We start from the raw sequence: 14,202 nt of genomic DNA on the forward strand, positions 1-14,202 counted from the left end.
TGAAAACAGCTTTTGGGAAGAAGCTGCAATTTAGAGCTTTCCGAAAATGTTGTTTTCAGCTTTTTCGGGAAGCTCTATTTTTGACCAAAATACTCCCATTTTAAAAATAAATTTCCTTCCCAAAACCTCATCTCACCGCCTGTTCCTCTCCCACCCACGCCCCCACCCCACCCCCCACTGCAGCGCCGTAGCCCCTCCCTCTCCCCGCCGCTGCAGTGCCGCACCCCCTTCGGCGCCGTTGACCACGCGGGAGGAGAACCCTTCCCAGGGGGCCAACCGCGGCTGCCGAGACTGCCGCAGGCACCGCCAACCATAGCCCGGCCCCCTCCTGTGGCCGCCGCAGCTTGGCCCCCTTCCGGCGTTGCTGACCGCGCGGGAGAAGAAGAACGGAGAAGGGGGGAGAGGAAGGAAGGAGAAGAAGAGAAGAAAAAAAGAAAAAGAAAAGAAAAGGGAAAAAAAGAAAAGAAAAGAAAAAAAAGTGAAGAAAATCAAAGAAAACAAAAGAAAAGAAAATAATAAATAAATAAATAAATGCATAAATAAATATTTATATAAATGAATTAATGAATGAATAAATAAATAAGATAATAAATAAATACATTTCTATGAATAAATATTTATATCATAATACATTAATATGTTATTTTAAATAATTTAATATTATGATATATTATGAGAAATTAATTAATACTAACAATTATAATATTTTGTATCTTTATTATTGTATTATACTATAAATATAATATATATTACATTATATCATAATATATTAATATGTTATGTTAAATAATTTAATATTATATTATATTATAGAAAATTAATTTACTCTAATAATTATATTACCATTATGCTATACTATGCAATATTACTATATTATAATAATAATATTTTATATTACAATAATATTATACTACATCGTATATTATGTATTAATATATGTTATGTTTTATTATATTTTATTGTATAATACTATGTAATGTTCTTTATGCTAATTTTATCATATAAAAATATTTTTTCAGTTTGTTTATCAAACATATGTTAAAGTGCCATAGCACTTTAAAAATATAGTTACCAAATAGTAAATAATTTTTTTTATAACAGCCCTAATGGCTCTATCTCAACCACAGCCGTCATCTTACCAAGAGTCCAATCAAAACCCGCGGACCTAAGTGACCAAAGTCCCAATTCCACGTGCTACAAAGAACTTCTCGTACGATGATCTATTCCCCTGGTTCCAGAAACGCCCCGCCCCGGACCCTGGAGAGGAGGTGAAACGCGTACAGCGTACGCCAAAGGGACTGCCGGACGGTTCCCATTGCAAGAGGCAGCGGGAGAAGGATGTTCCGGAACAAGATCCTGGTGCGGGTCGCTCCCCACGACCCTCTCTCCTCCTCTCCCTTCCTCCTCCTCCCTCTCTCCATCTCCCTCCCCTCCTCTCCTCCATCGCCCTCCCTCTCCGTCGAGCTCGAAACCCTCTGCTGGAAGCTCTCCCGGCGATGGCATCTCGCTTGCCTCCCCCAATCATTAGAGATCTTCATCGTCTATCAGGTGGGAATCCCGATCCCAACTTTTACTAATTATCTCGTTCCTAAAATCCATCCATTGATCGCAGAGAGCTCAATCCGAGTCCGTCGCTCAAGTCGTTAAAGCGCTCGTCGAGGCCGTGCCCGTTTCCAGTGTGAGTTCCCTGCCGTATCTCCCCGTTAGCTTATCGTCAAGCCCCAAACTGGGGCGTTGTTTTAAATTGACGATAGAGTAGGTGGAGAATTGTTGGAATGAAAGACCGCATGAGTGTATTTAATGATGGAGGAGGCTGACAGTGAGATTTGGCTGCGAGGGTAAAGGTTGGGGTGGAGGAAGAGGTGAGATCAGCCTCGGTGATTGCCAAAGCGGTCGAGTGTGGTTTGAAGTCTTTCATGCTCGATAACGGCTGGAGATGTGTCGGCGACAAAATTTTTGTGGACTCGACTTTTGCTTGCAGCGAGGAGAGGAGTCATTTGTGTGCCATTAATGTGGTAGTGAATCTACAACATTTTGATTTGGGCATCGCTGGCCTTTATGTTCTTGAATTTCGCTTGCTTGCCACTTTTTCTTTTTCAATGCATGTACACTTTCTTTTTTTACTAAAAAAGAAATTTCTATAAGTATATGACAAAGTTATGGGTTTCTATTGGTAATGACTTGGTTTTCATCAGCCTTAACGATTTAGATTTCTCAATTATCTGGTGAATGTTCATGGTGCATGTGTGCTTGCATAAAACCTGCATCATTCTCATATGCATGGTTGTTTTTAAACTTCTCTTGTTTTGTGTTCTGTTGTGAATGGGAGATCTAGAGGTCCGCTGGTTTTGAATTAATTCCTCTTAGCCTCAATTATTTAGGTAGTGATACTTCTTGGGTTATAAGCATGTATTTGCGAATGCCAAGACAGGTTGAAGACAGAGGAACTGGGCTATGAACTTGTCGACATTGTTTACGCAAATAAACTCATTCTAGATCATTTCTTGAAAGTTGGAACCAATGGTGATATATTCATTGCAAGAGACTAGCATCATGTATCAAAGAAAATATGGAAGAAACGGGGGATAAAGAAACCAATGTTGTAGCAGGCAATGACTCACATGGCAATAAGAACCAGAATGGAAAAAGAGTAGAAGACAGTCCTCAAATTGGTAGATTTTGTTCCAAAAAGAATGGTGGGAGTCTTCCATGTAAAACCAATTAGTTTGTGAGTCTGATTAGTGCAAAAGGATATTACTATATTTTACACAGTGACTTAATTGATGGAAGCAAAAGGCAAATAAGTAGATTGCCATGCTAATGCTGCAGATCAAATCTGAAAATAGAACTTGGATACTAGTGCATGCATAAATTGAGGATACAAATATATAACTAATAAGACTGATTCCTGTACTATAAAAGAATTTACTAGATATAAGCATAGAATTTGGTAGACAACTTAATTATGAGGTATTAAAAAATGAATATTTTTACCCTAAGGTGACTTTCTGATTCCAGCTAAGTTTTATTTGGGTTATTTGAATGGGAGGAATATTTTGGGAGTGAAAATGGAGATGCAAAGCTGAATAAGTCTGCATAAAACTCTTCTACCATTTTGGTCAAATAATTTTATCCAAGTTAAGGTGGAATAAGTACTTATATGTGGTTTTCAGCTTTTCTGAAATCCTAAAAATATGCTTCATTTAACCTGCTTTATTCTGGTGCCTAAAAGGTTGCTTCTCCGAATAAGGCTGAATAAGTGGGTCGTATTCCTATTCATTCACAAATTAAAGAGGGCCTAAGACTTCAATATACAGGTATGTTATTAACATTCTAATAAACCCAAAACAGAGCTTGATTTATTAGTAAGATAACCTTCGCTGCATATGGTAATTTTTTTTTTATTATCAAATTAAAGAAGGGGTGAGACAGTGAACATGTTGAATGAGATATTTATATTATCATTGAGCTGAGCTCAAACAGATTTCAGAGCTTGGCTCATGAACAAGCTAAGCCTGACACAAGCGGATCAGGAATAAGGGAATGCTCAGCTTGGCTTGATAAAAGCCCTGGTCTGAACTTATATGACCAAGCTTGAACAGCCTGATTCTTGGCTTGCTTGGCTTGTTTGCTGTAACAAAAGCAGTGGTTTTAGATGTTATTTCCCTCCCACAAGCTAAATGGAAACAGGTGATGGATTAAATTTTCAACTTCTGCTTCTCTTATGAATTCATTTATTGGATATTCAAGGACTCTATGATTGGTTTTTGTGCACAACTGTTATTCAAGACTGCATAATAATTAGGATTATTGATTTTGTTCACCTGACTTGGGGCTATTATGCTGAGTTTAACTTTTTGCAGTTTTCATTATTTTCTGTAATCACAGCAAGTACAATCAGAAATAGATGATGATTTCGTCTTCCTTGTTTCTCCTGATGCATTTAGATTCAGCAGACACGAGGTATCTTTTCTTCCTTTTTTTTGTTATCAGTTTTCCCTTAAGATTAAGTGCCTGTTTGGATTCTTGCATTGGTAATCTAGAGGATGAACCCAAAATGGGCAACACTGAGAGGGAGGTAAATGGTGGGAAAGGAGAAAGTCTTGTAATTGGAGAAATCAAGGAATGGGTAATCCCTGAATATCATGATACCGGAAACCACCATTCCAATAGGATCGGTCATTCTGGTTTTTCAGGATAGTCCATTCCAAGGCATTTCGCTTTTCCCACCATCAACGCATTTTGAGTTTATCCACTGGAAAGGCTCTGCAGTCATCCAAATAGACCCTAAAGGATGGTAGGCCATCATTTCAATATGTGATTGTACTTTATATCAGATCTCGGATTTTGTTAGCTCCAAAATGTTGGAAAGGTTTGACAATGGCAAGGAAATTGTTTTGGAGGACTACAACATCTGCACAGCTTGCACCATTCTTCCTTCACTGCATGAAGGACATGCGATAGGTTAAATAAAAACCTCATGTTTCCATTGTGTCATCACCCTAATTTCATCTATGCCTGATATAAAAAACATCAACTGGGATTTATGGTGATGTCAGGAATAAGCAAACTACTCCCTGCTGGTGAAGATTTTGAAAGACTGGAAGAGCTTTGGTCATTCAAGGTGATAATCTTTTATGTGAAACTTCTTTTTCTTTTTCTTTTTTTTGTTGCTTATCTTTTTGCACTTTCTGGATACCTTATGGAAGTAGACTTTTTGATAATCATGTCTCTTTATTGTCACTTAACTTTAATCAAAATCCCCAATCTGCAGCATGGTCTAGCATTGTGCAGCAATTACTTCGTTGCAATTCAATTTGCTTATGGACGTCACATGGACAAACAATGGTTGTTTGGTTTTCAAAGGACAAGCACTTTTCCACTTTTCATATATTAGCCATATCTATTTTCACAGCCTATTTCAAGTTTCCTTGTCTGCTGCATCTAGATTGCAAATTCTTTTATATCCTTTATCTAAATGTATAGAATTTAGGTTCCCATCTGCTTTCATCCTCCGAGGTTCAGGATTGGCTCCAACTCCACAAACAATTAGACATGCAAAGGCTGTGCAATCTTTCGAGTCCTTTATAAAAAAAGTTGGAGGTCTGGCACATTCTGTTCTCATTTATTATCTACCTCTATACAAATGTAAAATTGTTTTATTTATGCAGATATGAATGAAAAACCTTTATATCAATAATTGGGTGGTGTTCTTTTAATATTCTATGTTGGTTTTACTATGAAATATTTGCTTGATTTTTTTTTCTCCTTAATGCAGCTTGGAATTTCTTCAATCAAGGTCTACTGAAAGTTAAGGTATGTTCCATATGTCTTTATGGTTGTTCAAGAAGAATTTTCATATCTGTCTCCTTTCGCTTCCAGTTTGATTATTAATCTCCTGTCCAACATGATCCATAAGAAATTGTTAGGTAACCTTCCTTGGTTTGCATCTATTCCAGACTTTTCTTTTTCAAATCCTAGTACAGGAATGTTGAACACTCTTTGAAGTACTTTTAGAGAAACTTATGTACTGATATTTTCTCATTATGGTGAGAGAGATTTCATCTGATTTTGACAATGTTATGCATCCTTATATATATATATATTGATGAAAGCATCCTTTTTGCTTATAACAAGTACCGGAATAAAAAAGCTAGTTTTCAGAGAGAATTACTGTTACTGACTTGGATTTTAGCTGGAAGAATGGAGAAAAACATGCATTTTCTTTTACTTTATAATCTCTTGAGCATCTAATGCATCTACAATTATAGGACATAGGAGATGCCTCTAACATTTCAAGATTATCACGTTGCTTCTTGATGTTCAGGAAGTATATTCACTTGGTGTTGGCATGACACTACCTGTCTGGAACAAGGCTACAAATAGCTTTCCGCTTTGCATCACAAGAGATAAAAGCAGTCCTCATAATGAAGACTCTTCGAATGAAACATATTTCTTTTCTAAAGACCTGGTGTTAGCTTTAGGTATTTTTACATAAGACAGAGAGTGGCATTTCCCTAGTTTATGTTGTTTTCATTAGCATAACTCTTTCCTTTATGTCTTGGCCGCTAGACTTTCGCACTCTAAAGCCAGACTTTGGCTATAATTTTGGTGGCAGAAAATTCGATAGTACTGAAATTTTGGTAAATGCTGTACCTTCGAGCAAGAATAATGCCAATAATAGTGCAGATGGTAACTGTCATGGTGCAAACGCGAACTCAAATATTGAATCTCACTCACCTATGAAGTTTCTGCCTGTTACAAAAAGCATTCATTCAGGTAATACCTATCCTAATTCTTTCTCTTCTTCTAGTAATTGGGAAATACTGCTTGTTAGCTGGTAAATAATGGGCATTTGGCATCTGTGGAGTCTGTTATAAACTGTAAACAGAATTGAAACAAAATTGAGAGCTTGCCAGTTGCCCCCAGTGGGTGAGCTTTGGGAAAGTGCATTATAATGTCCGGAATCCAATAATTTTGCAAAACTTATGTTGCAGATCTCATAGTAGATCATACTCAAGTAACTTCATTTACCAAAAAGAAAATTGAGGATATTCACAGAGACATAACTCCAAGTAAATATATATTACAGCTGTCGAATCTATACTTTTCACCTATAATTATACTTTTTATCTAACCTACTGTCTGGGAAAATTCAGGAATTTCAAACGATCAAGGTCTCACTAAAGAGAAGGATATGTATGGTGAATCTTACATGAAGGAAGTAAGTTGACTTGCTCGAAAGTTTTGCAAATCGATAACTTAAGCAACACAAAAGCATCCCTACTACTTAGGATAAATCATGAGTTCACAATCAAAAGAGCACTCACTTGAGCTGTTATCCATTTGCTGGAGTAGTCAGTTGACTCAGATCACTTGCTAGAGCATTGCTACCTATAAGATGCTTAGTGATTTACATGACTGAGCTAATTATTATTTTTCTTTTACTCAAACAGAATCAGCTTGAACCTGCGGATGGCATCTCAATGCAATTGGATAGGTTCAGTTTGCATTCTGTAAGATGTGGAAATCTCGATTTAAAGGATGACTCTTTAGTTCTTAGTTAACATTGAGCATTCCAGAAAAAGATAATCTAGATTCCTTTCCAGAGTGCCAAAGGTTCAGAAAGGAAGGAAAAGGCTGATGCTTTTCTTGATGGCAATTGTTTAGCAAATCCTGGAGAAGGTTACCTCTCTCTTAAATATGATGCACAATCTTGTCTATATTGCTCATGTAAATTTCAATTTTTAACCTGAAGTTTTTATACAGTCCCACAGAAAGATGCTTTGGGAAAGAGGACCCTGAACAGTGAAAAGAAGATAAGTCTAAGTCCTCATTCTATCTATGTATAAGCAAATCGTTAACTTCTTCTTTTTAGTGAATTATATCCGTTTTAGATGCAGACACTGGGTAATGTCACTAAAGACATGATACTCTGATATCAAACAGCCTGAAAGAAGGTAAGATTTCCAAGGAGATTGGATAAAAGGAGAGCGTAACAAAGGTAATTGGAAGGATAGGGAGGGGAAGGAAGAACATATGGAAAAATTTCACGTAAAACACAAATTTTATTTAATATTCAGCTCTTGGTGTTCAACTAGACAACATAAGAATCTGCAATAATGGAGGTTATACTGAAGAAGCACCTTGTCACCAAAGATTCGTGCCATTTCTAATCAGTTATTAACATTTGATATTTCTCAAACAGTGAAATGATGTGGATTCATTGAGAAAAGCTTGATTTGTCCACTTCTAAAGATGTGGTTTGTACTAAAGAAAGCTCAAAATAGAAAGACAATTTATTTAAAGCACTTATACATTCTAGGTAAATCAGGACTACAAGTTTGTGAAAAGAAGTCATTTTTTGCATTTGTCATAACTACTTATAAAATTAATGAGTTATGAATAGAATTGAATCTGTTAAATGATGAGCATTGAAAATCATAAATTGTTAAACTCTTAGCTTATTAAATGAAATTTTGCTGCCTTTAGGCTAGGTAATCTCCATATAGAAAATTCCACTCTCATGTAATAACATGCCATCTAATCTCAGCAAATCTACACTAGCACAAAGCTTGAGTTGACATAGCAACTTATTCATATATTTAGGAAGCACCTTTTCTTTTATTTATGTCAAGGTTTGCTATACCCATTTCCATACATGTATGGATAACATGTTGCTATAGTGTTGGTACGGGTCGGTTCGGCATACTGACACTCGATACACCTCTAATACTGTGTAGTAATTTGGTATGCTCAGTATGGGGTGGCATGCACTTGTACAGCAAATCTCGATTTATATATTTCTTAGACAAACCTACTTTGACTCATTATTCTGCTTAAAAACAGAAATCAAGACAAACCATGTTATGTTAATTTCTTTATCTCATAATCATTTTAAATTTTGCATTTCAAAAAAAGGAGACTAATTAGTTGAGGGCTTGATGTTAGGTTGAAGATTGTCAAGCATTCTTAATAAATTAATTAAAGGTTATGGAGTGAGGATTGCAAAAGAAGATTCTTAAAACTAATTTATAGTTGCCTTGATTGTCTTCAGTATTTTGAACTATGATGGCATTGGGGGTGCTGAAGTAAACGAATCATGTGTTGCTTTGCCTCTCCTCGTGAAGTCATCTTGAAGCAATATTGATCTACTCATGAATCTTAAGTAAAATGAAGAAAACCTTTAATGGTGCCAACTGCCAACTGCCAACTGCCAACTTCCTTGTGATTGAGATTATAGTTGACGCTTATGAAAGGAATGGTGCTTCATAAGTTACAATGGCTAAAATGGGTAACTTGGTGGTCTGTTAAGGGGGGTTTCTTGAAGTTTTTAGTTGGGTAGGCAAGCTTGGAGACACTAGCTCCATTCAGCAACTTGCACCAATCACAATATTGTCATAATGATGGAGGTCACATGGATGAAATGGTACGCTAAAGTGGAAGTTTCTTAGAAGTAACTTGGGTTGGAAAGGGAAGGAAAACTATCAACCAGTTGGACTGTAAATGTGAGAGGGACTTGTGGCATTGGTTACGCATGTAGTTTGTGGATTTATTTAAGAGGGCCATGGATGGGTTTTGGCCCATTGAAAGTTTGCATTTGTTAATTATGGAAGAGCAATCAGCTTATGGCTCAGCCACAAAGACGTAGTGCTGATTTAAAGAGGCGGAAAACCTGTCCATCAAATTTTGATTCTAATGGACTTCTTTCCTCTCCTATAGAGAAGTTTTTTCTTAGCAATAATTTGGCAATTAATAGTATACATGTCCAGATTTTTCCTAGGAGCCAATCCATAGGGTCATCTCAATATATGCATACCTTTGAGTTGAGGAATGTTTTGATAGATCTTATGGATTAAATTTCATCATTAGGATCTTCATGACATTTTGTTGTAGTTTAATGCTTAATTTCCAAAATTGATTGCAAGTCAAGGAGCAGATGGGGGTGTAGGAAAGTGGAAACTTAGAAAACACTTGAAGTAAGGAAGTGCCCAGGAATCATGTGCTGGGTTCGAGTTTTTTAATTTTCAAAGTAGGTCTATTGTTCTAGGTAGAAGTTTCCTGCTACTAAGTTTTGATGCAAAAGCAACGTTTCCTGCTACTTTTATTTTCTTGTATTTTTCCAATCAAGGTAGGATTCATACTCAAGAGGTAGGATTCTTGGTAAATGAGGAGTCACATGATGATTTCATTGATGTTGGAGAATTTATGGTTTGTACGCCTTTCAAATTTATTTGTTGGGGAAATTTCAAGTTGATCAACTTGAGCTTTATTGTACTCGATCCTAAGGAGACTTATAGAGTGTCTCTGAAAAAAAAAAAGAACTAGCACTTCTAGTATTTCAAAGTGCCATCTTTTGCTGATGAAAATCTCAAACTGGTGAAAGCATTCTTCTTCTATTTTTGAGAGACAATTATGCCCTCCACTTTCCACCCCCCCCCCCCCCCCTCCCCTGGCATTCCTACTGTCTCCTAGTTAACTCATCCTTGAAAGTACTTTCCCTCTCATCTACCTTGAGATTTGTTCTGATACATCTCCATTCTTCCATTGCTGCCTTCAACAACTACTTCCAATACTTGCGATCATTTGTGAACTATTTATTCTTCCCTTTACAATCACTGGATCCTTTGTTGAATGCTGGTGGCACCTGGTTCTTCACAGTCGATCTTTTTAGTTTCCTTCAGTGGTGAAGTCAGTTCTTCTGACTGGGAAACTATAGGGCTTGACCCGTTTAATGTGATATACGTAGCAAACGCTCCTTGATATTCTACAAGCTAAGAACCTTTACTATGCGATAATTTTTCAAGGAACCAACTTGGTTCCCTGATTTACAATTAAAACTCTCTAATAACAGTATTAAATAATATATTTCGAACTTTTATATGTTATTAAACATATAGACAAGGCTTTGCATAGAGTAATACATGTCGTCTTTTTAGGTAATTACAAGTGAGGCATGCTGAGATTATAATTTGTTGAATTGTGTCAGGACAAAGTGCTGCCTTGTACTGTCATTTTTTAGAACAGCAACTTATTACACATTATAAACATTCTTAGGCATTAATTGAGATATTTCTATCCGGGCTTCTAACCACTGATGTCAGATTTAGAAGAGATTATATCTAGGTTATCAATGAGCCAAATGGAACTTGTAAGATATAGGTACCACTCACCAACCGGAAGGGGGTTATTTTTTGAAAAAACAAGTGTTAGTAGTTAGTAAACCAGCCATTAATTGTCAATCTGTTCCATTCTCCATGATTTACTGAGATAATCAAGTAACAAACTCTTTCTGTCAAAGTTACTGGATAATCCATTGGAAATGCTTGCTCTTGATTTGCTGTAGAAGAACACTAATACAAGGTTTAAGAAGGTGCTAGACAATAAGTTACAATAGAGAAAACCTAGCACTTCTAGGATTCAGGTTTGCTGACTTGCCAATATTGTGATGATGTATGAAATAGCTGCATAGATAGCATTTTTTTTCTTTTTTGTTTGCATGGGCATAAGATACTCCGCGCAGCACTAGTGGAATAGTTTGAAGTTGGATGAAAACAGATTGACCCTTTTGCAATATTGGTATTGGAGCACAATTAGTTTTCTACTCTTTTGTTTGATTTGTTGGTGTATATCTGATATTTATGCATCACAATGGACTTGTAGGATTTTGCCACTTATAAACTCCATCAGGGCCTTTATTTGGATATCAAATGCTATGAGCGATAGGGGGCCAATAGATCTGTTCTTGAGGTGCATTTTCAAGGAACTTTTGATTCCTTAGAATGTATGGATTAAGATTTTAGAACAGCATAAAATCTGTACGGGCTACAATAGTATATGTCTAATGTGATTTGCTGCCCTGTTTTGTCCTTAAGAGCTTCTAACAGTTGCTTTGAAGTTTGACAAGATTTTTCAATGAGATAAGATTTATTTAGCAGTTTAAGGTGTTACTGCCCTCTTTATGTGGAAAAACAGAGAGCCATTGTTGACGAAAAGTTTAACACAGGCATCCATTGTGAAATTGCATGGTTTGATATCAACTCATGACCTTGAAATCATAGTTCCCTTGCACACTTGGCATGGGATTGGAGTCTATTGAAGATGCGAATAATCTTAAGAGAAATACTGGTTGGAAGCCAATCTTTCATATCAAAGATGTAACTGCTATTAAGGCTCCAGGATAAGAGGCACAGATAGTAATTAGAATGACGTCAAGAACAGGACGGTAACACCTGGTATCGTTTTGTGGTTGCGGTAAATTTATTTTTTGCTGCCTCATGTCTATTTTCCTTTGTTGCTACAGATAGAGTGTTTAATTTGTATGAGGAGCAGGAATTGAAGCTTGATGGATGAAATAATGAAAAAAATAGGGATCTGAAGTGGGATGTTGCATGCTTAAAATCAAAGGGTATTACGTTAAGCATACCAAGTAGCCATGGGGTGGATATGAACAAGAACATAAATTCAAGATCATTGCTCATGATGAAGTATACATAAAGAGCTGCCATATCACAAAGGAGGAAGGCTACATTTGTATATTCCCTGTGCTCATTCTGTCGACCCAGCCTGCAAGAGCGCTCAATTTTGCAAGAGAATACTAATGCAATGCATTTGGTTTTGTTTGCATTCTTTAGGATATCCCGTATGCTAGTTTCTTGCATATTGATCAAAATTGATTGTTCAATTGATATTTGAAATGCCTTAATATAAAAACAAGGTAGAACTGTCTTTTCCTTTGGGTCTGGTTATACATCTCTTTTGTACTTCACATCAGAGAAAATGTAGCAGTGAGCTCCAAAAGGATGAGGGCAAAGCAATCTATTGACCAATCTGACATAACTGCAAAGGTATAGTTTTGTTAACATTATTTATTGTTAGCTTTTCACAGATTGTAATACAAAACGGCTCCTTTTCAGGTTATAAGTCATCATAAGCGAGGGGCGCTGCACTCCTTTTCCGTGGCAGATCTCAAGTGTTTCCTGGCTACTAAAAAGGCAAAGGTAGGAGGAAAGAAAGATGAACTTATCCAACGAATAACTGCCTTGCTCGCCTGATCCAGTTCACCTTTATCCCATGTTCACCAATGTTTTTTTTTGTCATGTATAATATTATACCAGAATTTCAAAATTCCTTCCTAAAATCAGTTACGGCATTAAGCTTTAGTTATGATTGCACAAATATCCGTCGTCTGTCGGTAATGGTTTCTTATAAAGTAAAACTAATTAATAACTCATCTGTCATTGCTAGATGCTGCTATGGTATACTGTTGAGGAAAGCAGAGATGTGGTAATCTTTACTGTGATAGGCAGATTTATCAAACCTGTCTTTCGAACAAATTGCCGAAGAAATGCATCATAAAATTACAGTATCTCCTTGAATTAAATAGGTATAAGACTCTCATGCATCTGTTCAGAAATGGTATGTTGGTATCGTGCCAACTCAATTGGATGGATGGGATGGGTTTGCAAGGGAACATGTGTTTGTTAGGATGGACTCTGTCCAGGACTCGGCTTGGTAATAACATTAGAGAGAAGAAGTATGACAGGTTAATGCAGGCCTTGTAATGCATTTTGACTTGTGATGGAAGTCTTAGGGAACATCTAAAGAAAGGAGCCCAAGTGATTAACCTACTAACACCATTAAAAATTAACGCTAGCCTGGAAAATTTAACTTCTTGCAAATCCTGGCTAAATAGGACAGCGACGAACGTGGTAATATCAACCAGAAACTCAAGTAGTATTGATGTGGACCCCCCGAAAGTGAAATCTTTCATACATTGCACCAATTGCATCAGCCTGAGCAAGCGGGCTCACATCATTTCATCTCTCCGCTCTACGGGACTCTGGAGCCCCCCAATTAGCTAATGGGAAGGAATTTTTATCATGTCTGAAACCTGCAGTTGTAGTGGTAAATCTGTGGGTTTTTTTTTGATAATGTCTCATATTTTTCAGATTTTATTAAAATGGTTAAAACTCAAGAAACATGCTTTACACGCACAGAGAGCCCAAGTGCAAGAATCCAGGAGGCCATATCTCTGGTCCTAATTTTAGTGGAGAGGTCTTAGTTGTTTTTTCTTTATTGCGGAACCGAAATCGTAGTTTGTTTTTAGTGTTAATTTCTACTTGTTTCCAGGATTCGAGAGGTCCAGCCTTTCAATCACTGTCTGTGATTTGTGTGATGGCAGTGATTGTACGGGACAGCTATATATAAGTTTCTCGGTTCCATGCCCATGAAGGCAAACAGGGGCGATCTCGAAAGATAGTCCCCCTAGATTTATAGATCATTTATTTAGTTCGGCATGCGTTAGATAAGACTAGAGTGACGAAAATACAGAGGTCGTAGGCAAGTAGAAGCCTTTTATAGACTACTGACACCATTTGTGAAGGTGGATTTATGAAAGTATTCTCAATTCACTCTCAAATCAGGCATCTGGCCGATGTAAGCAAAAAATTGGTTTTGGGAAGTGAACTGCATGGCAACGTGGTTGGTGCTAGTTATAATTACGTAACTCTCTCTTCTACGTTAAACGCCGAGTCTTTAGGGTATTTCGAAATCTTCTCGACGCCATGCCTTTGACAAGAAAGAAACCGCTCAATTTACAATTTGACATGGCGTCCAAACGAATGGATCAACCCCCTTTTGGATCGCAGCAGCACCATGTGAATCAAATCAATTTCCTTTCGCCACAAGGAACACCGAGTC

At 37.0% G+C, this 14,202-nt stretch overlaps 1 protein-coding gene across 5 annotated transcripts; it reads left to right on the forward strand.

Moving 5' to 3' along the window:
* The first annotated feature begins 1,256 nt into the window (after nucleotides 1-1,256).
* LOC103701850 (uncharacterized) lies at nucleotides 1,257-12,662 on the forward strand. 5 transcript variants are annotated; one of them, XR_015972221.1, is made up of 17 exons: nucleotides 1,260-1,548; nucleotides 1,613-1,678; nucleotides 1,845-2,015; nucleotides 3,889-3,963; nucleotides 4,338-4,464; nucleotides 4,560-4,624; nucleotides 4,775-5,103; nucleotides 5,279-5,316; nucleotides 5,828-5,984; nucleotides 6,073-6,279; nucleotides 6,498-6,575; nucleotides 6,660-6,724; nucleotides 6,957-7,016; nucleotides 7,110-7,185; nucleotides 7,270-7,323; nucleotides 12,275-12,347; nucleotides 12,417-12,662. XR_015972221.1 is itself a non-coding variant. In XM_088709059.1 (16 exons), the coding sequence occupies exons 6-16, from the start codon at nucleotides 4,824-4,826 to the stop codon at nucleotides 12,552-12,554; spliced, it is 1,239 nt and encodes a 412-aa protein (XP_088565185.1). In that variant the 5' UTR covers nucleotides 1,257-1,548; nucleotides 1,613-1,678; nucleotides 3,889-3,963; nucleotides 4,338-4,464; nucleotides 4,560-4,624; nucleotides 4,775-4,823; the 3' UTR covers nucleotides 12,555-12,662. The 5 variants fall into 5 exon arrangements, 3 of the variants coding, with proteins under 3 accessions (XP_088565185.1, XP_088565186.1, XP_088565187.1); XM_088709059.1 differs by lacking the exon at nucleotides 1,845-2,015 and having other exon boundaries at nucleotides 1,257-1,548; nucleotides 7,098-7,185; nucleotides 7,270-7,319; nucleotides 12,270-12,347; XM_088709060.1 differs by lacking the exon at nucleotides 1,845-2,015 and having other exon boundaries at nucleotides 1,257-1,548; nucleotides 7,270-7,319; nucleotides 12,270-12,347.
* Nucleotides 12,663-14,202: the final 1,540 nt, after the last annotated feature.

The sequence above is a fragment of the Phoenix dactylifera genome, chromosome 12 (assembly GCF_051530095.1).
Source record: "Phoenix dactylifera cultivar Ajwa chromosome 12, Ajwa_hap1_PhDact_Kaust_v1.1, whole genome shotgun sequence".
Classification (NCBI taxonomy): domain Eukaryota; kingdom Viridiplantae; phylum Streptophyta; class Magnoliopsida; order Arecales; family Arecaceae; genus Phoenix; species Phoenix dactylifera.

Excerpts from the sequence above, each read along its gene's own strand:
- LOC103701850 (XM_088709059.1), top strand. The coding sequence starts at position 4,824 with ATGGACGTCACATGGACAAACAATGGTTGTTTGGTTTTCAAAGGACAA. Across the intron at positions 7,320-12,269 it reads CCCTGAACAGTGAAAAGAAG|ATCAGAGAAAATGTAGCAGT; the intron begins ATAAGTCTAAGT and ends TTTGTACTTCAC. Across the intron at positions 12,348-12,416 it reads AATCTGACATAACTGCAAAG|GTTATAAGTCATCATAAGCG; the intron begins GTATAGTTTTGT and ends GCTCCTTTTCAG.